Raw genomic sequence first — 26106 nt, 5'->3', positions numbered from 1 at the left:
ATGCATGCGGGGTCTCTTCCCTCTGTTGTTATGATGCCTTGCAATGATCCTGTTCGTGCATTAAAATCTCCCACAAGAATTTAGAGAGCTTGTCTATATCCTCCCCTCAATGCTGAAGGGGTCTTCTGGGATATGTGGCTATTATTTTTGTAGCAAAGCCCTCGTCCTCCCTAGCCTCTGTCCCCTTGCTCTGACACCATCTGAACTGACCAACTCAAACAAATTTTGAAGAAGACGGGCTAGGGCTTCGTCGTCGTCCTAGTGTGGGAAGAAAACCCTCAGAGAGACTCTTGTTCTAGAGAACACACCAAACCAATGCAGAGGATATATGGAATTTGGATCCTACCCAATAGCTCTCGCCATGCCCTTGGCCTCCTCGATCTCTTGGATCTTGCTACCGGCTCCTTTCAAGTGAGCGGGCACTCTCAGTCTCTCCTCGAGCCACTGCGGAATTGACTCTAAGCTCACAAGGATCTCGTCGGACGTGTATCCTACTGTGCCGAACCAATGTGTATGTGTTGCCTAATTGAAGTCCATTAATCCCATCTTAAATTTCAAATGCCGAATGAGGCTTTGCCTGAGAGACGCCACCACACTCTCATCAAGCTCCTCATGTAAATTTCAAAGGCCAAATGAAGCTTTGCCTGAGAGATGCCACGCCAAAAAGAACTCATCTTTGCCATGGAGACTGGCCCAAACGAGGCTGCTTGAGACAAGCCTCATCGAGCTCCTCATCAATGGTGGCAACCCCTTCTTTGTAAGAGGGGCCTTTGTTGAGATCCACCGGTTGGATTGTTGCCACTGTCCTCTTGTGTGGAGCGTGTTTCCTACTGTAGTAGCAAGAGCTTCTGAAGCTCAGAGCCTGGAGTCAATCCATTGACAATGGGTTTCCCATCATAGTTCTTCTCTACATTCTGGATCAATGATACCCATGTCTGCCTCTCCCTACATGGCATCACTGTCTTCTAGGTGACCTTGGTCTCGATATTCCATGTGCCATCTGATCCTACCCACAAGAAATTGTGCACCAAGGAGCTCAGCTATGGTACGCATCCCCTTTGAAAGCACCAACAAGAGGGAGCTGATATGCTCATACTCATAAATTTGACCATCAAAGATATAATTATCCTATTGTCAGAAACTTGAAAACACCACTTGAAGCCTAGAAGACTTTGCAAGCCACATATGAAGATGCTAGTACTCCAAAAGCCTTAGGCATCAAGAGACACCTCAACAGGCTTAGAACACAAGAAGGTAAAAATGTGAATGCCCATTTGAATGAGCTCAAAGGACAGATAGATCAACTAATACTGCATGGTGAAAAGATGCATGATCGACAAGTAGTTGTTCTCCTCGACAATCTTCCAAACTCGTGCGACAATTTTGTCACCATGCTCTCTTAGAGAGCATCCTCTCACTTTAACTCAGCTACATGATTATCTCACCATTGAGGAAACCAAAAGGCAGAGCAAGAAGTCGATAATTAGGATGATATAGGATTTATGGCTAAAAGTAGAAAGTAGAATCAAAAACCCCGATTCAGCCCTAAACCAAAGCATAGCTTTACATGAGCTTTCAATAAAACTCAACTTCTACAGAGATAGTTGCCTAGAGACCTCGGAGGAGGATTTTATCAATCCCCCTAGCTATATCTCCCATATGCCTTGAGGATCTCGATTAGGTAGTTCCAAGTGCTGCCTCACTAATTGTATATTGAGACAGAACGAGCAAAATGCACCCCATGTGAGGGACGAATTTGCACGTTATGCAACATGTAGGAGATTGTATCAAAGGAGCACTTTGAATTCAGATGCCATGTGTACTATGAGATACGAGGACCACCATTAGGGGAAGTTTGGACTCAAAAAGTGCCCCCTATAAGGGGGAGATTAGGTTATGGGGGGAGATTAGGGAATAGGTGAATTTGCTAATCCTTGGGCTAATTGGGCTAATAGTCATTAAACGCAAGGAATAATTTTCAAATTCTATTTTGTGGCCTTTTGAAGGGTGTGGATACTTCTATCCTTCATCTAATGGTTGCAAACTAGGTGCGTGTATTCTAACCATTGGATCAAACTTATCCAAGGTGCGTATTAGGCATCTATTTGGAACTGTTAGATCGTAAACCGCATCTAAGGGCGCGGATTTGTGACAGTGTGGATGCATGTGATAGCCTTGCTGCCTTGAGCTCAGTTTGCCAGTGGTTTGGATGCCTGAATGCCTCTAAGTTGTGTCAGATCAGAAGTGAATGCCTGAGTATGCCTTGCCAGTGGGAATTCTAGTGGTGCACTGGGATTAGATGCCTTGAAGACAAGTAGAGGATTTGCAGAGAGGAACAGTGCAAGGTTGAACCCTTGTTGTAAAGCATTTCCATTCAGAAGTATTAAATAAATACCGTAAGGGGCGCCAAGGCATTTGGGGCCAGTGGGTGCACTGTGTACTATTTTCATTGAGCAGGGGCATTCTAGCCTCACCTTTGTTTTTGTTGAAGCTTGTTTCTAAGTTGTGCTAAGTGATTTAAGTGACTGAAGCTTGCATTGTGGCTATTTATGAAGTTTATGACTAAGTAGAAGAAGATCACTGCCCTTTTGTTTATCGAAGGCCGGTTTCATATAGGTCCCTCAACCCTGAGGAGAAAGTCAACTAGGAGGCGTTGCGGAAAGCCTTATGGAAGATAGTAAGGCTTTTATTACAGAAAAAGTAAGGGGGGAGGGAAACATCAAGAACGTGTTTAGAAGCAATTGATATATGGTTGATTCAATGGCCATAAATCAGTACGCACGATGGCCCCCCAATATGCCTAGCGGCCACCCCACGTGCAAATCTAGATCAACGACTAGGAAAAGGCGCATGATGTGTGCCATTAGATGGAGATTTGGATCTATGGCTGAGGGTAAGCGCCTCTTGATCCAATGGCTGAAATAGGCACGTTTTGTGTGCCCTTAGATGCAGGCGGCAATCTAATGGTTTGATATTGGCACTGCAAAAAGCTGCAAAGCAAGAAAGAACAAGGAAAAACCGAGCCTGGAACCAACTCCTGCTGTCTGTGGCAGAGGGACGAGCTCCTTCCTCACACCTATCCTCTGTCCAAGCTCCCCGCAGGGTGCAGGTGTCTTCTAACAATCAGGAGAAGAGAGAAATGAAGGTAGAGAGCTGAGGGTGAACAAGAAAGAGCTGTAGAGGAAAGATGGTTCACAGATCTGCCCCGAAATGATTGCCTCGGGATCTGTGCCTGAGTCCTCCTAAGAGAAGGTGCCAAAAGCAATAGGGAAAGTTCCTCCTGCAGCTTGCACTGGTCCAGAACAGCTCCAGAAGCCACCACACAGCCAAAAATATGTGCACAAAGGTCCACCACAGCAAAACACAACCCCGGGCACCTGCTGGAGGCAGCTGAACACGTCTGCACGGATTCCGTACAGCCGTACGGACGTCCGTACAGTTCGTACGAAATTTTTTTGAAAGTCCAAAAATGAGTTCTGACACTTCCTAGAAGTGCATACTAGCCTTGGAACAGTCAGATTAGTGTTAAAACGGCTGAAAATAGGCTTGAAACAGCTCAAACAGCTCAAAAACTGCACAAGAACAATTGAAAACGTCCAACACCTCTGGGAAAGTGAGGGGAGAGAGATGGAAGGTGGGGGAAGGGCATTCATACACATGCTTGACAAATGGCACCTCCTCCTTGCCATTTTCCCCTTCATTAAAGTCCTAACCCCCATACCAAGGACAACGTTGGTTGTCCTTGGGCCCAACTTTTAGACGCCTCTTTTAAAGCCTTTGCCTTGTCCCTAGGACCTAGTGGTGCACCTAGACTTTGCCCAACACTGAACCTTGGTTAACCCCGAGTTAAGCGTAGGTTGAGTTACGAAGATACTTTACATCACTTTTCACGTCCTCTTTTCACGTCCTTGTGACATATTCTTTTCTTAAAACAGCAAACTACCTAGGTTGCTGTTGAAAAAGTACAAATAGGTAGAAATAGCCCATACCAGAGTATACATCATCTGTAAGATACAAGCTGCGATGATAATATGGGCTAGGAGAGCTCGAGAGTCCATCCATACATCAATGCATCCTCTATGTCGAGTGTCGCGAACACCCATCATGGAGACCTCATGGCAGAAATATTGTCAGCAAGCAGCATCTCGATAGCAACATGATGAAGAAAAGGAGCTGATCTGGGGCAGAAGGAGCTGATCTGGAGCAAAGGAGCAGAAGTGGACAGATCTGGAGTAGGATGGGACAGATCTGGAGCAGAAGGAGCTGATCTGGAAAAGAAGGGACAGAGCTGAAGTAGAGGAGCAGATCTGAGCAGAGGAGCAGAAGTTGGGACAGATCTGGAGGAGAGGATGCTCCTGGAGGAGAGGATGGAGCAGCCAGGAGGCAGGAAGGAGAGGCAGAAGAGGAGGCAGCAGAGGAGGCAGATCTGAAGAGGAGAGGTAGATGGAGCAGGCGGGCCTGTAGCAAAAGATGGAGGAGATGAGGAGCAGCTGCAGGTCCTGTCCTGTCCTATCAAAGGAAGTGTGGGGGCAGAAGCCTTTTATAGGCCAGACCTAGCTGGTCGGCCAGCTGGTCGGTAGGTCTGCCAGCTGGTCGGCCAGCTGGTCGGTGGGGTTGCCAGCTGGTCGGCCAGTTCTGGTCGGCCAGACCAGCTGGTCTTTCTGGCCACTTGGTTGGCTGAGATGGCTGGCCTGTGAGCTATTAGATTGCCCCATAAATTGGGGATTGCTTAGTTGCTGAATACCCCCTCTCAATTGCCAATTTGGAGGGGCAAATAGTGTGTGCTTTGAGCTTCGTGTAGGGATGTCGATGGTGGTGCTGGCTATCCCTGTGAAATGCCCAAAAGGAGATCACAATAGGAGTGCCCTTGCAAGGGAATTGTTCACTTCCTCAAGTGTCGGAGTTACACGTATGATACCATATAGAAATAAGAACACTGTGAAGCTTGAGAGAATAAGCCACCCCCTCTCACCGCCGAAAGGTGGAGGAAAGAGCAAAGGTAAAGAACAAATTTGTCGTAGCAGTACTGATAATCCAGAGAGGTTGGAGCTGAACAGTGAGCCAGTGTGTGTCCGATCTTGGATCTCGGGAGAGAGGAGTCTATCCCCGCCTCCATGCAGGTAGAAGATTCGAAACAACAGTCATCTAGACACATGTGAACAAAAAGGGTCCCGCCTAGGGAGAACTTGTAGATCCTGGAAGTCGATGCCGATGGAGGTAGAGGTGAAGGATCATGACCCCCTCTTTCGAAGGAATGGGGAGTGTCAAGCCAGAAACCGAAAAGGGAGGGAGGGATGCTAGTAGAAGATGGAGTTCAGAAAGGGAGGGAGGGATGGGAGTAGAAGATGGTGTTCTGAAAGGGAGGGATGGGAGTAGAAGATGGAGTTGTCTCCCTTAGTGTGCAGCGGAATGAAGAGGAAAAAAATATGTTCATAGGAGTGATGCTCCCTGTACCTATGGTCTCCATCGAAGAAGCAGAATCTTTAGATCACCAGAGATCTGGGGTCTTTAGATCACCATGGCTCTGATACCATATAGAGAAACGATAGGGTTTGCAGTGGAGCGATCAAAAAGTAGACAATACTCAGACACAACTGAAGAATGGAACTCAGAAAACATAGTGCTTGTCGGTAATATGAAAAACTGAATACAAGAACCTCAAGCCGTCGTGTCTGAAGGACCGTGGCTGAGGTGAATCAGAAAGATGATTCCATGTAGAGAGACAGTAGAAAAGATAGCAGCAGAGGGAGCGTAACGCAGTCCTCCGTGTAGCTCAATGATGACGAGGGTGATGAAGGGCTGGAGCTGCCCTAGGAAATGGCTGAACCAGCATGCTCTAAGGAAGGAACCTTCAGGCTATCTGGAATAGCAACATGATGAAGAAAAGGAGCTGATCTGGGGCAGAAGGAGCTGATCTGGAGCAGAGGAGCAGAAGTGGACAGATCTGGAGTAGGATGGGACAGATCTGGAGCAGAAGGAGCTGATCTGGAAAAGAAGGGACAGAGCTGAAGTAGAGGAGCAGATCTGAGCAGAGGAGCAGAAGTTGGGACAGATCTGGAGGAGAGGATGCTCCTGGAGGAGAGGATGGAGCAGCCAGGAGGCAGGAAGGAGAGGCAAAAGAGGAGACAGCAGAGGAGGCAGATCTGAAGAGGAGAGGTAGATGGAGCAGGCAGGCCTGTAGCAAAAGATGGAGGAGACGAGGAGCAGTTGCAGGTCCTGTCTTGTCCTATCAAAGGAAGTGTGGGGGCAGAAGCCTTTTATAGGCCAGACCTAGCTGGTCGGCCAGCTGGTCGGTAGGTCTGCCAGCTGGTCGGCCAGCTGGTCGGTGGGCCTGCCAGCTGGTCGGCCAACTGGTCGGCCAGTTCTGGTCGGCCAGACCAGCTGGTCTTTCTGGCCACTTGGTTGGCTGAGATGGCTGGCCTTTTGGCTGGCCTGTGAGCTATTAGATTGCCCCATAAATTGGGGATTGCTTAGTTGCTGAATAGGTGCTACCCTCCTCTTGAGCACTAGGCAATGCTCCAGACCTCTGCTCTGCTGAACCTGTAGGAGCCTGTACCGTAGTTGGCGCAAGCTGAAACGCGTTGAGGTAGAGCTGCAAAATCTGAGGTGAGTCTGCCAGGTCACCCTCCTCCATCCACCTCGCATCCAGTGCAGGATAATTCCTGAACTTCACTAGATAGCGACTGGAAACTCTACCTTTTACTTTTCTTTCCATATGTGCCAAAATCTGTTCTGGAACCGAGATTTCATCCAACTCTTGCACCTCGGGCTGATCCTCATGTAGCAGGTCAACAGGCACATCACCCTGGAAAGGCTTCAATAAGCTCACATGAAAGGCATTGTGTATGGTCCAAGTGGCAGGTAGCTTCAGCCTGTAAGCTACGTCATTAATGCGTTCAAAAATATGAAAAGGACCATAATACCACATCTTCAGCTTTGTGTACACTTTCGTCTTGCCTTTCATCTTCCTGAGTCGTGCTTTTTGAAAACGCAGAAGCACCCAATTGCCCTCTTTCAAGAGCAACTCTCGGCGATGCTTATCGGCTGCTCGTTTGTGCTTCTCTTGGCTTTTCTGGAGGGCTGTTTTGACCTTCTGGTAAGCAACATCCAAACTTTCCACAAATCTGTCCGCTTCAAAAATCTTCTCTTTCGTATGCAGAATGGGAGGTACCTTCCGTTCTCCTGCCACAATTTCAAAGGGGGCTTTCCCCGTGGATGAGTGTACAGTGTTGTTGTACACGAACTAAACAAGTGGCAGAAATTGCTCCCATTTCGATTGCTGATCCGAAACATAGCATTTGAGAAGATCAAGGGCAGTGGAATTGGCTTCTTCGGACTGCCCATCAGATTCAGGATGGAAAGAGGATGAGAAATTCAGCGTGGTACCCATATTCTCAAAGATACCTCTCCAGAAAAGACTTGTCATCCGCGGGTCTCTATCATTGACAATTGATTGAGGCATCCCGTGATGTTTAAACACATGAGACATAAAGAGTCTCGCCATCTGGTCTTCTGTAATTTTCTTTCTGACGGGAAGGAAGTGGGCCTGCTTATTGCATCTGCAAATAATGGTCCATATCCCATCATGTCCAGATGGTGTACGAGGAAGATCAAAGATAAAATCCATGGCAATGCTCTGCCAAGGTCGATTGGGAATAGGTAGAGGCTGCAGCAGTCCAGTTGGCTTCTGCTTGTCATATTTCATCTTTTGGCAGGTGATGCATGTCCTGACATATGCCTCGACATCTTTCCTCAATGATGGCCAAAAGAAATAGTGCTCCACAGCTTTGATGGTGGCATCAATGCCTCTGTGTCCTGCATAGGGTGGAGCATGACTCTCTGTCAACACTTTGGGCCTCAACTGTTTCGTGACACACAATCTGCCATGCATCATCAGAAATCCGTGTTTGAGAGTATAGTGCTCATGCCTCTCTCCATCAACCAACTGATCATAAATCCGTGAAAAATCAGCATCATTGGCATATCAATCCTTCATGGCATCAAGCTCATCATGATATGCAATGGTCACTGCTGAAACTTGTGGCTTAACAGACGCTGCATCTGGAGTGGGCTTGCGTGAGAGTGCATCTGCAACAACATTCTTCTTCCCATGCACATGCACAATCTGAAAATGAAACATAGAAAGAAAATTTGCCCACCTCATATGCTTCTCAGACAACTTTCTCTGAGTGAGAAAACACATGATGAGCATTTATAATCCATTGAAATTTCTTTTTGTGACATTTATAGCTACAAATAAGGTAAGGTAAAGTCAACACATCCATTGTACCTAACTTAAACAAGCTTAGCCTTTCTTTAATGCATGTCATAATGATATCCTCATTCCAACAGAAAGTACCGCAGTGATTGATGATCGGTTTGAACATGAAAATCAGCACCCAAAAGATAATGCTTCCAGGTTGAAAGAGCATGTATGACAGCCAACATCTCTTTCTCATAGATGCCAAGATTCATTTCAGCATCGTGGAGCACTCTACTCTCGTATGCCATGACTCTTCCATCCTGCATAAGTACCCCTCCTACGCTGTCCCCACATGCATCTGCTTGGACAGCGAACGGTTTGCGAAGATTTGGCAAAATAATCACAGGATCTGAGCAGAGTCGCTCCTTTAGTAGGTCAAAAGCTGCAATTTCTTTGGGTCCCCATCTGAAAGTGACCCCTTTCTTTTGTAAGGCATGTAAAGGAGATGCAATCTCTGCAAAATACCGAATGAACCTCCTGTAGTACGAGCACAAGCCCAGAAAGCTACGTACTTCATGGATGTTCTTCAGGTATGGCCAATTCCTGATGGCCTCTAGCTTGGCAAGGTCCATCCTAACTCCATCCTTGGAAACAATGTGCCCGAGAAAATGGATCTCATGCATGAAGAATTCACTTTTCTTGGCATTGACAAGCAGCTTATGCTTCCATAGCTCCTCGAGAACAATTGCGAGGTGCTTCCTATGTTCAGCCTCATCCTGAGAGAACACGATGATATCATCGAAGAAAGTGCCAACAAAGGTTCGGTGCTCTCTAAAAATCCTGTCCATTATTCTGTTGAAGGTGGCAGGTGCAATTAGTTAACCCAAATGGCATGACAAGAAACTCGTACAGACTAAATGTGGTACGAAATGCTGTTTTTTGAACATCCTCTGGCTGAATTCTGATCTGGTGATAACCACTCTTCAGATCAATGCGGCTGAACATTCCAGACCCCTGTAACCTATCCAAAATGTCATCTATCCGAGGTATAGGGAATCTGTTCTTAATGGTAATAGGGCTCTATAGTCAATGCACATCCGCCAGGATCCATCCTTCTTCTGGACCAAGAGCACGGGTGAGTAGTAAGGTGAAGAGCTGGGCTGAATCAGCCCCTTCTCCAGCAGGTCCTTGACCTGGTTCATAATTTCCTCTTGCTGGGCTGCACTGACCCTGTAAGGAGGTCGGTTAGGAGGACTGCTACCAGGGATTATATCTATCGTGTGGTCTTCTGGCCTTTCAGGTGGCAACTCCGGTGGAAGTGAGTCAGAAAAACAGTCCCTAAACTGAAAAAGAAAATCCGTCCGCTGTCTTTCCAGCTTAGAAAAGTGAGACTCTTCTTCTACTGACTTCTTTTCAGATGCAAACACTAAGTACGCTGAAAGATGCTTTTTCATTATGTTGCCAATGGCAGAAGCAGATACAACAGGGATGGATTCTCCCTTCAATTTAGCATCCAGAACTTGGGTCTTGCCACGGTGAGTGATTGTGATTGTTTTATTCTTTGTATCCAAAACAGCCCCAACACGAAAGTGCCAAGGTATCCCCAGTAACACATCACAACCATTCAACGGCATAATATAGAACTCTTCTGTGTCCACGTAGCTATGAATATGCATCCGCAGCTTGCCTATCACCGGAGTAACTGACTGGCTGAGTCCCGGACACGCCATATCTGCATCACACAAAGGACCCATCTCTTCTGCCCTTATTCCTAACTTTCCAGCCAGCTCTGGAGAGATGAAATTGGCCTTGGCTCCTGGATCGAAAAACATCAGAGCTGTCTGGTCTCTTATCTTGCCCCATGCCCATGCCCGGCATAACTCTGTAGCATCTGTATTTTGAACAGCCCCAATCAAGTCTGGCAAAAGACCAGCAGTGGGCTTGGGCTTTTTATTCTTCTGATCAGTCCTCTTTTCCTCCTTGTGCTCACTCTGCTCAGAAGGAGGGAACTTCCGCTTCTTATGTGGGCATTCAAAATCCCTGTGGCCTTCCTCCTTGCAAATATAACACTTGTTGGCATCATAGAGAATTTGCTTTTCTTCATCAGACATGCGGGTTGGTACTCGCCTCTGTCCTCCATCAAACTTTGCATTCATGGGCTGCGAAAACTTTCTGAACTTCTCAGGGGATTCCGTCTTGCTGCCCTTTGGCCTTGATGTCTCCTGTGAGCTTCCTTTGAACCCATAAACTTTCCCTTGCATTAGTGCATAAGCTGTAGTGGCATTCTCAACCAACTGAGACATATTGGAAACCCTTGTCTTCGTGCAATAGTCCCGAATCTCCTTTGGCAACCCGCAGCAATATCGTTCAATTTGCTCGGACAGCGGCACATGTCTGTAAGAATTCACTGGCTGTAGGGCTTCCCAAAACTTCTTATTGTAGTCCTCCAAATTTCTGCAATTTGCAGCATCTAACCTGTACCAGGCGGTCATGATATCCACCTCAAAAGTGGTAGTGAGCCATGCTGCTGAGAAGACCTGCTTGAATTCGACCCAGGTGCTTTGCCTTGCAAGAGGAGGTTGGTTCACCATTGGAGCGCATTGTGTTAAGCCAGGCAATCTCCAATTCTAGAGGACATGATAAACAGGTACAAACACCACTGGTGACTCTCCGAGCCCTGTCAAAGAGCCCCGGATCGGAGGCGAAATCCACAACCAAAGCTCTGTCAAAAAGCCCCGGTTCGGAGGTCAAACAAAATAAAAAATTAAATTAAAAAAAAAAAAGTTTTTTGCTGGCTGACCAAATCTGGCCGACCAGATTTGGCCGACCAGATCTGGCCGACCAGATTGACCTGGTCGGTCAAATCTGACCAGGTCGGTCAGTTCTGGGGTCAACCTGCTGGTTGACCGACTAAGCCCCTTCCTATTTAAGGGGGGGGGGGGGGGGGGCTAGCACACCTTGAGCCATTTCTGCCTCCTGGCTGCCTCCTCTGCTGCCTCAATTTCTGCCTCCTGGCTGCCTCCTCTGCTGCCTCAATTTCTGCCTTCCTTTCTGCTTCAGTTCTGCCCTCCTTTCTGCTTCAGATCTGCCCCTCCTTTCTGCTCCAGATCTGCCTTCCTTTCTGCATCAGATCTGCCCCAATTTCTGCTCCAGATCTGCCTTCCTTTCAGCTTCAGATCTGTCCCAACTTCTGCTCCAGATCTGCCCTCAACTTCTGCTCCAGATCTGCCTTCCTTTCAGCTTCAGATCTGTCCCAACTTCTGCTCCAGATCTGCCCTCAACTTCTGCTCTAGATCTTCTCCAACTTCTGCTCCAGATCTACCTCCAACTTCCGCTCGAGATTATGTTCTTTCTATTCCAAATCTGCAGCAACCCTTGCATCAGTTTGCTGTCTCAGATTTGGTTCGGTTCCAACTTGTGGAGCTAGTGCAGAAGTCCACTACAGTTGTCAGGATTGACGTTTGCTTCCTCCAGAGCTTCTCTCATATCTTCACTTGTACTGAGTTCCGTTTGTGATATATATTTCTTCTTCAGCCATTAATAGTCTTCAGTATTGTTTTATTTGTCTCCAAGTATTTTCTTTATATGGTATCAGAGCCAGGTGTGCCAATCGACACCTGAGCCTTGATCTGGAAAGCTTGGAAGATAAATCATCACTTGAAGATGTCTTCTCCCTCTTCCCCAAAGCGATCTCAGCCTGAATCGACCTCTATTCAACCACCACCTTCGTCATATGTCGAGAGAGAGTCTGCAAGGATTGAAGGTGATGAATACCTCTCCAAACTCTTTAAAGAATTTGCTGAATTCCAGAAATGGAAGGAACTTGAAGCAGGTACCCACACACCTCGTGCCTCTACCTCTCCACGGTTCTCTCCAATACGTCAACAAGGACCTCTATTCAACTCAGAAGAAGCTGAGCAACATCTCAAGTTCGGTGCCAACGAAGAACAAGTATCCCCTGACGAAAGAGGACAGGCCGGCATGAGAACATTGGATTATTCGACAGTGCCTATTCCACAAGAATTAGTGCAAGGTATGTTGCCCTATTCCCTTAGTGCAACTCCATCTGTTATGCAAGGCATAGGAACAAGTAATCATGAGCACACAGAACCATACATGCATGTGAACACGCGCAGACGAGAAAGGAGAAATGCGTCTGACAATGAGTTTGCTTTCGGTTCACATTCTTCCCTCCCTCCCATCCCTCTCATCTCTTCCGCTGCCATCTTTCCTCCAGTGGCTTCTCATCCTCCTCCTTCTCCCATGCCACTGGATTCCTATAGTTTATTTCCCTCTATCTCTCCCGCTGCCTCTTTTTTAACCTCTCATGTCTTATCCCGCCTCTCATATTCATCCCTCCCCCTCAGGACCTTTTCCAAATTCTTTTATTCCTCCGGTGATGCCGCCTCTCCCTTCTTCTCACTCTGCTTCTGTTCCAAATTCTCTTCTGCCTCCACCGGTTGCTTCTCCCTATCATTCTCTTTCTTTCCCTCACCCTGTCTCTGCAACAGCCAAACATGCTTTCACTGATATGACTCGTTTTAACGGGTCTAATTATACCACATGGTCAAATCTCATGCGCCATGTGCTTGATTCTCAAGACCTATGGGAACTCGTTCAAGGTACCGAATCGCCACCTGATTCTCATGTTTATCCTCCTCAGGTAGTTCGTTCGTGGCGACATCGTAATGCCACTGCCATTGTCGAAATTATGCAAGGAATTTTACCTGAATTTCACTCTCAATTACAGCATTTTGATCTTGCCTCTGAGCGATGGGCACATCTCACTGACCGCTATGCAGCTCGAGATCGTACTCATCGCATCAATCTTGACCATGATCTCCAACAATTCCAGATTCTTGCTGACGATGATCTCAAGGTTAAACTAGCATATTACCGGCGGTTAGTTGCTGAATTTGCCACAACTGGTCCTCCCAAATCCGAGGATGACCAAGTTACTTTCTTTTTAAATAAACTTCCGCCCAAGTATTTCAGTTTTATGCAACAAATCATTTCTCAACCTTCTCTTCCTACTTTTTATGAGTTCGAATGCCAACTTTTGCGTTATGCTCGTCTTTACTCTCAGGTCCACCAAAAACATAGCATTCCTGCTTTAGAGGGGGCTCTTCTCTCCGGGATTCAAAAAGATCAACCTAGCTCCGGAAAGCCCTCTCCTACTCCTAACCCCTCTAGTAGTAAACCCGCCTGGCACACCCTTCCCAAAAAGAATAGGTTTTGTCAGCATTGCCAGAGAGTTGGGCATATTGACGATGAATGTCGCTCCAAAGCCAAAGGCCTTCTTCCTCAGCCCCCCACCACGACTCCTCAACCACCCCGTTGGACTCCACAGCCCCCTACCACGACTCCTCAGCCACCTCGTTGGCGTCCTAGGGGTGGTCCTCCTCCTCCTCCTTCGAACACTGGTCTTTGGAGACCCTAGGGCCATGTCACTAATCACTTCACTCCATCATCTCCCTTTATAACTCCTGAAGGTCTGTCTGACTGGTCCACCGGAGATTCTCTAGACTTCACTTCTCAAGCCTTGATCCATATCACCGAGCTTGACTCCTCCTCTCCCTTATCTGGGTCAGCTTTTCATACTCTTCCATGTGGCTCTAAATCTTCTTGGATTGTGGATAGTGGAGCCACTCATCATATGACCCCTCATCCTGATCTCTTCATTTCTCGCCAACCGACGACAGGGGGAGTCCGTTGTGGCAATAACTCTGTTGCTACTATTCATGGTGTTGGTTCAATAACTTTTGATACTGACAAAGGTCCCAATCTTGCTCAATTGGATCAAGTGTTTTATGTCCCCCAATTAGGGGTCAATCTTCTTTCTGTTCATCAACTTTGCCTTCTTGGTCGCACAGTGCTATTTACAAAGATGCATGTTGACATCATAGATGAGTCCTCGGGACTCCTTCTAGCTCGAGGTGATGCTCAACCTAATGGTCTGTACTTCATAACTCAATTTCTTGCGACTCCCTCCCATTGCGGTTCTGAGTTTCATCGGCTTTATGGTAATGCTACCCTGAAAGATCCAACTGACACAGAACGATTATGGCATTATCGTCTGGGACATTTGTCCTATGACTCTTTATATGAAATGTCTCGGGATCATCTAGTTGATGGCCTACCTAAATTATCGCGAGCTAAAGATATTTGTCATCCCTGTCAATTAGGTAAACAAAGCCGAACTCCTTTTCCTTCTCATTCCACTTCTCGAGCCAGTGAGATATTGCGTCTAATTCACCTCGATATTAGTGGCAAATCTCATGTTCCTTCCCTCAATGGTTCACATTATTTCTTCTTAATTGTGGATGATTACTCTCGCTATCAATGGGTGTTTTTCATGAAAGAGAAATCCGATACTTTTTCTTTCTTTGCTACTTGGGCTTGCTTGGTTATGAACCAAACGGGAAAGTCTATTGGGATTGCTCGTAGTGATAATGGTGGTGAATTCATTTCCCATGAATTCACTCAATTCCTTCAAGAGCATGGTATCCAACGCCATCTTACATCTCCAAATTCGCCTTCCCAAAATGCTCGTGTCGAACGGAGACAACGTACAGTCATGAACATGGTCCGTTCCATGCTTTTTGCAGTCGAGTTGCCTGCACGTCTCTGGCTAGAAGCCGTCAATACTTCTGTCTATATCCTTAATCGCTGTCCTACTCAACCCATCCTGAACATGACGCCTTTTGAGGCCTTCTATGGCTACCGTCCTTCTATTTCTCATCTTCGCATCTTTGGCTGCCACGTGTACACTCATACTCCCAATGATACTCGCGGTAAACTCGAACCTCGTGCTGAACTTTTTCTTCTAGTTGGCTACTCGGCAGAAGCCAAAGCTTATCGATTATTTGATCCTCGCACAAACAAAGTTTTGGTTCGCCGAGATGTGGTCTTCGATGAAAGAGCAGTGCTAAAAAATTCCTCTATTCTCTCTCCTGATGACGTATCTACTCCTGTTCCCTCCGACAATTCTCCACCCGAAATTCCTTCCTCTCCTCCCGAAACATCTCTCTCCCCACCCATTGCTTCTCCTCACGACCCGCTGCCACGCTGGTATCGCCAAACTATGAAGGATTCCGGGATTATTCCTGTCGAACTTCCTCCTTCCGGTCCTCGCCGCTCTACTCGAATAACTTCTTCTACTACCACTGCCTCTTTTTTTACCACGGCCTATATCATACATTCTGAACCTGCCACTTGGCAGAAAGCAGTTCAAAATCCTGCGTGGCATCGTGCTATGGAACAGGAGCTTGAAAGTATTGATCGCAATCAGACCTGGATCTTGGTCAATCGACCCACTCACAAAAAGATCATCGGAACCAAGTGGATCTTCCGAACAAAACTCAAAGCCGATGGAACACTGGACAAGTACAAAGCTCGCTTAGTAGTGCAAGGATTCTGCCAAAAACATGGTATCGATTATGAGGAAACCTTTGCTCCTACTGCTCGGTTAACTTCCTTTCGTCTTCTTCTCGCCCTAGCTGCTCATCACCACTGGACTATCTATCAAATGGATGTCAAGAGTGCCTTTCTCAATGGCTACCTTGATGAAGAAGTCTATGTGACTCCCCCACCAGGTTTTTCTCCTCCTGGCCATGAAAATAAGGTTTTCCGTCTCCGCAAAGCTCTTTATGGGCTTAAACAAGCACCTCGATCATGGTTCCACCGGATAGACACCTTCCTCAAAACTAATGGTTTTCATTCTACTCCCTTTGATCCAAATTTATATATCCATCATTCGTCAGAGGGGGTCTGTTTTATTTTACTTTATGTCGATGATCTTTTGCTTTTAGGCTCCACTCCCACTACACTTCAATTCATTAAAACTCAACTCAGCATCACTTTTGAAATGACTGATCTCGGTCGGCTCTCCTATTTCTTAGGCATGGAAGTTGTACAACATTCTGGTGGTATTTTTGTTTCTCAACAGAAATATGCTCTTCAACTCCTTGATCAAATCATTCCTCATGAGCCTAAGGTGGCTGCCACTCCCTTAGATCCCACAGTAAAGCTCTCAAAAGACTTGGAGTCTCCTCCCTTTGATGAACATCTCTATCGCCAGGTTGTTGGCAAACTCCTCTGGCTCCTTCACACTGGTCCTGATCTTGCTTAACTCCGTTTCTATTCTCAGTCAGTATTTTAATGAACCCAAGCTCACTCATTGGCATGCATGTATTCGTATCTTGTGGTTCATTCGTGGTACTTACTCTTATGGTTTACATTTCAGACCAGGACTAACCCTACAGGGATACATTGATTCCGACTGGGCTGGTGACCCGGACAATCGTCGTTCTCATGGCGGCTATATTTTCTCGTTTGGCTCGGCACCTGTTTCTTGGTCTAGCCGTAAACAAGAAACTGTTGCTGGTTCTTCTACTGAGGCTGAATACCGGGCCTTGTATGATTGTACCACAGAGGCCATATATCTCCGACAGTTTTTGGCAGAGCTACACTTTCCTTGTACTGAACCCACGATCCTCTACGTCGACAACAAAAGTGCCATCGCTCTCGCAGGCAATCCCATTTTTTCCAACCGCACCAAACATGTCGGTGTTCACTTTCATTTTACTCGCGAGCAAGTGGAATTAGGTACTATTCGGTTGATCTATGTTCCAGCTGCCGATAATCATGCTGATATTCTTACCAAGCCGGTTAACTCTTGAGCATCTCTGCCCACGGTTGGGGATTGGTTTACCTCCTCCTCCTTCTTAGCAGTTTTTTCTTTTTTGTGTACTTAAGGAAGTGAACAAATCCCCTGCGAGTGCACTCCTTCAAGTATTTCTTTTTTGTACCATCATCTGGGCATTTAGTGAAGATGAAAACCTACTTTGTAGGCATCTCCATCTAAATGAAAACCCTTTATTAAAAAAAAAAAAAAAAAAAGAAAGAAAGAAAGAAAGAAAGAAAGAAAGGCTGATGAAGAAGATAGATCACTCATAGAACACCTCTTTGCTTCTCCTGTCTCCATTGGACATTGAGAGGGGGTGTTAAGCCAGGCAATCTCCAATTCTAGAGGACAGGATAAACAGGTACAAACACCACTGGTGACTCTCTGAGCCCTGTCAAAGAGCCCCGGATCGGAGGCAAAATCCACAACCAAAGCTCTGTCAAAAAGCCCCGGTTCGGAGGTCAAACAAAATAAAAAATTAAATTAAAAAAAAAAGTTTTTTGCTGGCTGACCAAATCTGGCCGACCAGATCTGGCTGACCAGATTGACCTGGTCGGTCAAATCTGACCAGGTCGGTCAGTTCTGGGGTCAACCTGCTGGTTGACCGACTAAGCCCCTTCCTATTTAAAGAGGGGGGGGGGGGGGGGGCTAGGTATTCTTTAATCTCTTCTCTTCCAGCTCCAGAGGTACCTGCACACCCTGAGCCATTTCTGCCTCCTGGCTGCCTCCTCTGCTGCCTCAATTTCTGCCTCCTGGCTGCCTCCTCTGCTGCCTCAATTTCTGCCTTCCTTTCTGCTTCAGTTCTGCCCTCCTTTCTGCCTCAGATCTGCCCCTCCTTTCTGCTCCAGATCTGCCTTCCTTTCTGCATCAGATCTGCCCCAATTGCTGCTCCAGATCTGCCTTCCTTTCAGCTTCAGATCTGTCCCAACTTCTGCTCCAGATCTGCCCTCAACTTCTGCTCCAGATCTCCTTTCAGCTTCAGATCTGTCCCAACTTCTGCTCCAGATCTGCCCTCAACTTCTGCTCCAGATCTTCTCCAACTTTTGCTCCAGATCTACCTCCAACTTCCGCTCCAGATTATGTTCTTTCTATTCCAAATCTGCAGCAACCCTTGCATCAGTTTGCTGTCTCAGATTTGGTTCGGTTCCAACTTGTGGAGCTAGTGCAGAAGTCCACTACAGTTGTCAGGATTGACGTTTGCTTCCTCTAGAGCTTCTCTCATATCTTCACTTGTACTGAGTTCGGTTTGTGATATATATTTATTCTTCAGCCATTAATAGTCTTCAGTATTGTTTTATTTGTTGTAAGAAATCCTAGATTTACTATATTTAGAAATGTGCTAAGGAACAGAAAGGAGACTGAGATAGCAGAGAACAGGAAATAATTGTATTGCTTGAATGTCTGTAGGGTGGATGTGTTGTCATCCATACAATTGGGCCTCTCTTATATAGAGAGTGAAGAGTCACACATGAAAAGGTGTGTACTCCAAAGGGTATGTGCATGAAGAGGTGTGTACCCCTTGTGAAGGGTGTGACCCTTGATGAGAGGGTACATTACAATAGGAATGTCTCTTCATTAGAATGTCTCTTGTGAAGGGTTGTGCCTCATTAAGAAGTGTCCCGTCGAAAGGGCAAGTGTCCCGTTGAAAAGGGCATACCCTTCCACAAGTGTCCATTCATCAAACCATCCATAAGTCTAGAAATGGAGAAAGGAAAACGTCACAGATCGTGACATCCCCTCCCACTCAAAAGAAGACCTTGGTGGAGATAATGAAGTGATGTAGAAAATATCATGGTAGATTCTGAAAATACTGCTGTAAAAGATCAAGGTACTGCTGTAAGTCTTCATCAGACTGCCAAGTAGCGTCGGAGTCATCCAGATCTCGCCAAAGAACAAGGAATTCCGTGATAAGTCGATGTCGAGTCTCTCGCTGTCGATGGTCCAGAATACGCTCAGGAATAAGGAGAACATAATCGTCTTCGATTTCTGGGACATAATCACCTGCAGGAGGAACTGCTTCATCGCCTGGAATGTACGTCTTTAGCCAAGAAATATGAAATGTTGGATGGATTTTACCCCATGATGGTGGTAATTCCAATTTGTAACTTAAAGGTGAATTTTTCTTGACGATCCGGAAAGGTCCATAGTATCTTCGTTGCAACTTAGGAAACACAGACTTAACCGTCTTATAGCGATGTGGAGCTACAAATAATAGCACCATGTCACCAGTGTTAAATTCGAGGTGACGTCTATGTTTGTTGGCAGACTGTTGATACCGCTCTTGCGCTTTTCGCATATGATCCCTGACTTGCAGTAGAATGTCTTGCATTTCTTGAACCAGTTGATCAGCTAGGGCCACTCGATGTTGAAGTACAAAATTTGTTGGTACAATCGGAGTGTGTCCATAAGCTGCTTGGAATGGAGTCATGCTGATGGCACTATGGAAAGAGTTATTATAAGCAAACTCAAGGAGTGGTAGATACTCTTCCCAGGCTGCGAGGCGTGACTGAACATAATGTCGAAGCATTTCTTCCAGAACTTGGTTGACTCTTTCAGTCTAGCCATCTGATTCTGGGTGGTAAGCTGAACTGAACAGTAGAGTTGTACCCAAAGATTCGAACAGTGAAATCCAAATGTGACTGGTAAACTTAGGATCTTTGTCGGATATGATATTCTTGGGTAATCCATGGTGTCGGAAGATGTGTTGTATAAAGAGTTTGGCTATGTCCGGGGCCTGTGCACTGCTTTTGCAAGCAACAAAGTGTGCCATTTTGGACAAGCGATCAACAATTACCATAATCTGAGTGTTACCTCGGGAAGATCGTGGTAGTGTTGTAATGAAATCCATGGAAATACTTTCCCACCTTTCAGTTGGAACTGGAAGAGGCTGAAGAAGTCCTGTTGGAAGTCGTCGACTTGCTTTCATTTGTTGACATGATAAGCAAGATGTAACCATTTTGATGACCTCTCTTTTCATTTGAGGCCAGTAGTATGTTGCACTGAGTAACCGATAAGTCTTATTGATGCCTGGATGGGCAGCATAAGGAACTGCATGATGCTCTTTTAACAAAAGACGTCGAACATCCTTGTCATGTGGTACACAGACGCGATCTTGATAGTAAAGAAGGTCGTCCGTATAAGAATAGGATGAGAAAATCTTCTGTTCGGAAGTCGAAGGTTGATCTTTGGAAAGAACCTGTACTGCTGTGCCGAAGTCTTTATCATTGAAATACTTTCCTTTGAATGAATTCGGAACATCCACAGATAATGTAGAGATTACCATGGCTGATGCTAGAGGTAACCTGCTGAGAGCATGTGCAACTACATTGCGTAGTCCTGGTATGTACTCAATGGTCATGTGAAAGTTGGCCAGAAACTCAACCCAGCGTGCTTGTTGAGCGTTCATGACTGGCTGAGTAAAGATGTACTTTAAAGAGTGATGGTCTGTTTTGACCACAGAGTCGGCACCCATGAGATAATGTTTCCAAGAGCGATAAGCATGTACAACAGCAAGAAACTCCTTATGATAGACCGGATATCGGGTTTGGATATCAGAATGTTTATGGCTGTCAAAAGCAATAACTCTGCCTTCTTGCATCAAGACTGCTCCTGTAGCGATGTCGGAAGCGTCGGTCATGACCTCAAATGGAAGGTTTGGGTCAGCAATAGCCATAATAATTCGGACATAGGAGCTGTGATTTCGGAAAACCGATAGACCTTTGTATGGTAGAAGTTTGCCAATCCGAGAAAAGAGCGGACATCATGAACATTCTTAGGAGTAGGCCAGTTTCGGATTACCTCGACCTTCTTAGGATCCACAGAGATACCTTGAGCGGAAATAACATGTCCCAAATATTCAAGTTGGGTCTTGAAGAACTCACTCTTCTCAATGTTGATGTAGAGAGAATTTGTGCGGAGAACTTAAAAAACTTGGTGAAGATGTTGTTTGTGCTCAAGTAGGGATCTGCTGAAAACGAGGATGTCATCGAGGTAAACGATGACGAACTTATCGAGGAAAGGCCTGAAGATGTCGTTCATTAATATCATGAATGTGGTTGGGGCATTGTTTAACCCAAAAGGCGTGACCAAACATTCATAGTGTCCATACTTTGTTCGAAAAGCTGTCTTGTACTCATCACCTTCTCGTATGCGAATTTGATGATAACCTGAACGAAGATCAATCTTGGAGAATTGTGTTGCATGTAGAAGTTGATCGAAGAGGTCATCAATGCGAGGCAATGGATACTTGTTTTTGATAGTGAGCTTGTTGAGGGCTCGATAGTCGATGCAGAGGCGCATAGACTTGTTCTTTTTTTCCACAAGTAGTACAAGAGATCCGAAAGGGCTGCGACTGGGCCGAATGTGACCTTTGTTGAGTAGCTCGGTGGCCTGTCTTTGGATTTCTTCATTTTGAGTATGAGAAACCCGATAAGGAGGTTTCGACGGTGGATTACTGCCGGGAATGAGTTCGATTGGGTGATCCACTGGTCGTCGAGGTGGTAACTGCTTTGGCAATTCCTGTGGAAAAAGATCCAGGTATGGCTGGAAAAAAGGTTGGTTGAGGTATTCAGGAGGATCCTTTGTTGGTGTCTCCTCTACTGCCGTAACCAACAGAAGTGAAGTCTTTACTTGGCGTTTACGAACCCACTTCTTTACTTGTAGGACAGAGGCAACTGGGGTTGAAGGAGAGTCCCTAGAACCAGTTAGCTCAATAAGTTTTCCCTGGTGGACAAACTGGATAGTATGGCTGCGAAAACTGATTGATGGATCATAGTCGTAGAGCCATTGTTGTCCGAGTATGACATCGTACCGAGAAAGAGGCATAATGTCGAAGTTCAACTTGTCCGTATAATGTTGGATGCGAAAAGACAAGTTTTTAATCCTGGTGTTGCACAAGAAAGTTGTTCCATTTGCGAGTTCAATCTGATAGTCCATGAGGCTAGGACTGGTGGTCAACCGAAGTTTATCGACCACAGAACTGGCTAGGAAATTATGAGAACAGCCACTGTCGATGAGGATGGTGACCGTTGTTCCACGAATCGATCCTTGAACACAAAGTACTTGAGTGGCCAGGGAAGGTTCGGGGTTGCTGGCAAGGCTCAGGTGGATGGTATTCGCCATTCGAACAGCTTTGCCTTTCTTGTCTTGTGCTGAGGTAGCATCTTCTTTTTGGGAAGTGCTAGGTTCCATATTAGAATTTTGCTTTGGTCGCTTGGGACAATCGAACCATCTATGGTCGCCTGTACAGATGGTACAAAGTCCTTTTGAGCTGGAGTTGTTCTTCTTGTCAGTGGCCGCACCTTTATGTTGGGGATGTCGGTAATGACTTTGTGAAGAAGAAGAAACACGATCCTTGGGGGAGTGCTTCTGTTGGAATCCAGCAAATGATTTCTGAGGCTTCTGGGGATCTTGAGACTGTCGCTGACCTTGATTACCGAAGTTTTTTCGAAACCTGGTGTTATCTTGAAGGCGAGCACCTTTGGCCATAGGAGAGTTCTGTGTGCGATTAGCACTCTGCTTCCCTGTGTTTAGGAAATCTGTAATGCGCTCTGCATAAGCAATAGCGCCATCTGTGGTGGTGATGTTTGCTTTAAGAACATCAATGCGTAACGAGGGATTTAGGCCTGAGATGAAAGCATGAAGGCGATCATCCTCAGTTAAACCATCAATCTCCAGCACCAATGTGGTGAACTGAGAGATATAGGAAGACAGGGAACCCGTTTGCTCCAACTGTCGGAGTTTTGAACGTGCTTGGAAGTCCGCATTGGCAGGTACAAACTGCTTACGGAGCACGTGTTCAAAACGTTCCCATGTTAACACACTTTTTCCGTCCTTTAAGCATCTTTGCCACCATAGAAATGCTGTATCCTTCAGGAGGGAGGCTGCCAAGGCGATCTTTTTGCCTTCAGTGAGGTCAACAGTGTCAAAATACATGCGCATTTTAGCGAGCCATTGGTCAACTGTTCGGCGATTGCGTTGACCAGTGTAGGCTTCCGGAAGTTTGACGTCAAGTCTTTTAGTTTTGGAAGCTTGAAGTAATCGGTAGAGGGCACGTAGTTCAGTGTTTTCTACCTCTGGTCGGAAAGAGTCCGCATCGTCGTCTGGTTGCGTCACGTCATCCTCTGTATGTGCGGGACTTCGAGAATCTTGAAGTTGTTGAACTTTTTGAACCAAGTCGGAGATGCTGTCCTGAAGCTGAGATATTTGAAGTTGCAATAGTGATTCACTTTGGACGTTGCCTTCAGGGGTCTTTTTGGGACTTGATTCTTTAATCTCTGGAGAGGCTTCACGCGAGTGGTGCGACATGTCGGAGATCCCTGTGAGAAAAGCGCGAACTTGCGCTCTAGTTTGTACCATTCCTGGAGGAGGATTCGGGCTGCTCCCTGAGGTTGCTCATATTGGAGGGGGCAGGCGAGGCAGGATGGAACCACCCGTGGAAATCTGGTAAGGGAGGTCCTGTCGGAGGTAACACTGGAGATTCTGAAAATGGTGTTACTGCTCGTGATAGGACAGGGGTAGGTAGCAGAGTCCACGGATCTAAAAAGGGATAAGGAGCTGCTGTCGGAAGTGGAGGATATCCAGGAGAGGGAGTGCCTTCAGAGGGTAAATACTGACTTGGAGAAGGTACAACCTGTAGAGGAGGATATCTGGGAGCTGAAGGAGGTGGAGAGTACCCTGGAGATGCCGAAGGTGAAGGGTAAAATTCTCTCCAAAAATGAACAGCAAACTCCTGAGGAATATCGTGTTCCGGATATCTTCATGTCTCGTGGAACACAACCTGTACTGTGCTGAGGAAATAATGTAACTGAGGTGCCTCATGCAGAAGGTAGAGGATGTGGTCCAAGTCACTCGGAGGGCACGTGACACAGAAGACCCAAGATGCAAAGGCTCCAAAATGGGCTGGCTGTGCAATTTGAACACGATATTGTGTAGTAGCAGATGCCTGAGGTGTCCTTGAAAGGCCGGGTGAATTACCAGGGGTTTCCATGCTTTAATGTGGATTCTTTCATTTGCTGTAATTTGTTAAAGAGAATCCGTAAAAAGCAGATTGGAAAGACTCCACCTGGCAATACTTTAATCTGCCAAGTTATTGCGTAGAAGAAGGCTGCAAGTTGGTGTCCGGAGATCCATGGTGCAATGGTTTGCGAGGAGTGCTCGATACTTGTCTGGTCCGGGCTGTCAACAGGCTGTCTTCATCGCGCGAAGAGCTGCAACTGGTGCTGATTTTGCAGGGCCCAATGAATGGCGAAACAAGGGCTGCGGGCTGTCACTGGCGAGGCTTAGAACATTGCCCAGGGCTGGACTGCGCAGGAAAAAGGCAGGAGCGAGGCTTGGCTGGCAAGGACTGCGCAGGAAAAAGGGGGGGGGGCTGGCGAGGCCAATGATATCGCAGGGGGGGGGGCTGGTCGTGTAGATAGCGCAGGCTGATGCAGAGCTGCGCAGGCTGTACAGTGCAGGCTGGCTGACCGTACGTCCTGTACGGCAGACTGGCGGGAGGTACCGTACGGACTGTACGGTCGAATTGCGCAGGCAGAAATGGCGAGGATGGCGCAGGCTGGTGGCTGGCCGTACGGCTGACGCAGGCTGGTACGGAAATCCGTACGGCTGACGCAGGTGCTGCGCAGGGAATTCCGTACGTAGCCGTTTTCTTTTTTGGGGAAAGGCTGCGACGATTCGTTGGGCTGCCTAATGGGTTAGTTGCCCCAAAAATTAAATGGGGGGTTTAGTTAACCCTAGGTAGCTAGGGTAAACCCAGGGGTAGGGGATGGGTTTATTTTTTTTCCTTTTTTACCCCTCTAGGTACCCTTTTGTGGGTACTTGGGGCCTAGGAGGTGTGCCTATTCGAAGGGGTGTGACCCTTGGAATAGGTGCACCTGTTCATGAGGGGATATGTCCCCATTGTTAAAAGGGGTGTGACCCTGCATGAATAGGTATGTCCTTTTGTCCACGATGGGGTATGTCCCATGAGTGAGGAGTCGAGACTCGTCACCAAAAGGTGTGTCCCATGGTGGAAAAGGTGCGTCCCTTGGTTTTGGGACAGCCCAAGCACCTGAAAAGACACGATTTTGGTCGTGCCCATTCACATCAACTTGTGATGTGAGGGAGATGGAGAGGCCAGGATGACTTTAGGCCGGGTAGGCGTTTAAAAATTTTACGCTCATCCTCTCCATCTCTTCCATGCACAATGTGCACGGATGTCCTTCTAGCGGCAAAAAATGTATCAGATCAGCGCTAGAAGGTGGGGGGCATTTCCTACAGGCAGGAGCGAATTTTGCTCTGATACCACTGTAAGAAATCCTAGATTTACTATATTTAGAAATGTGCTAAGGAACTGAGATAGCAGAGAACAGGGAATAATTGTATTGCTTGAATGTCTGTAGGGTGGATGTGTTGTCATCCATACAATTGGGCCTCTCTTATATAGAGAGTGAAGAGTCACACATGAAAGGTGTGTACTCCAAAGGGTATGTGCATGAAGAGGTGTGTACCCCTTGTGAAGGGTGTGACCCTTGATGAGAGGGTACATTACAATAGGAATGTCTCTTCATTAGAATGTCTCTTGTGAAGGGTTGTGCCTCATTAAGAAGTGTCCCGTCGAAAGGGCAAGTGTCCCGTCGAAAAGGGCATACCCTTCCACAAGTGTCCATTCATCAAACCATCCATAAGTCTAGAAATAGAGAAAGGAAAACGTCACAGATCGTGACATTTGTCTCCAAGTATTTTCTTTATACATTGCCCTTCAAAAAGGTGGCTGCCTTTCGGACTTTGGAGGATTCTGTGAAGTGTCCACCTGAGTAGGCAGCATCAAACTGTTGCACGAATGTCAAAGCCTTCAATCTGTCTTGCATCCCATTGAAAGTCTCAAACTTGACAGTTGCCCCTCCCTCCTTATAATTCCCTCCTTATAATCTTTCAATTTGCCTTTAGGGGTGAGATTGTCATAAACGGGGGCCTGTAAAAACGGTGGGGGCATCATTGCTCCCGCATTCTGAGCCATTCCAACCGTACCCATGGTGGGGTTTGGCATTCAAGTCCCACTCCCTGCATCTGTGGCATATTCCAAGTATTGCCCATTGTCCCAGGCATTCCTGTCTGCATTCCAGGCTGCATCCCAATGTTTGAGTACATCATATTGGCATTTGCAAGGGGCATTCCACCCATCATAGGTTGCTGGAAATTCTGCATTCCCGGCTGCGTGCTGCCCATAAAGTCACCT

General features: G+C 46.6%; 2 protein-coding genes across 2 annotated transcripts in view; one reads left to right on the top strand and one right to left on the bottom strand.

Annotated features, from left to right (window-relative positions):
* LOC147902800 (sterol 3-beta-glucosyltransferase UGT80A2-like) overlaps positions 1–26106 on the top strand; it is an 83510-nt gene that overhangs the window by 21454 nt on the left and 35950 nt on the right. The gene's annotated exons all lie outside the window — the stretch shown is intronic.
* On the bottom strand, positions 343–10695 carry LOC147902801 (uncharacterized). Its single transcript, XM_087373174.1, has 3 exons — positions 9397–10695; positions 6557–7243; positions 343–522 (listed from the first exon to the last, which is right to left on the bottom strand). The coding sequence occupies exons 1-3, from the start codon at positions 10693–10695 to the stop codon at positions 343–345; spliced, it is 2166 nt and encodes a 721-aa protein (XP_087229300.1).

The sequence above is a fragment of the Dipteris shenzhenensis genome, chromosome 4 (genome assembly GCF_047967505.1).
Source record: "Dipteris shenzhenensis isolate YYH24624 ecotype China chromosome 4, Dip_SZ_1.0, whole genome shotgun sequence".
NCBI classification, from domain to species: domain Eukaryota; kingdom Viridiplantae; phylum Streptophyta; class Polypodiopsida; order Gleicheniales; family Dipteridaceae; genus Dipteris; species Dipteris shenzhenensis.
The sequence above is the reverse complement of the archived record's forward strand: the minus strand, read 5'-3'. Positions and strand labels throughout refer to the sequence as shown.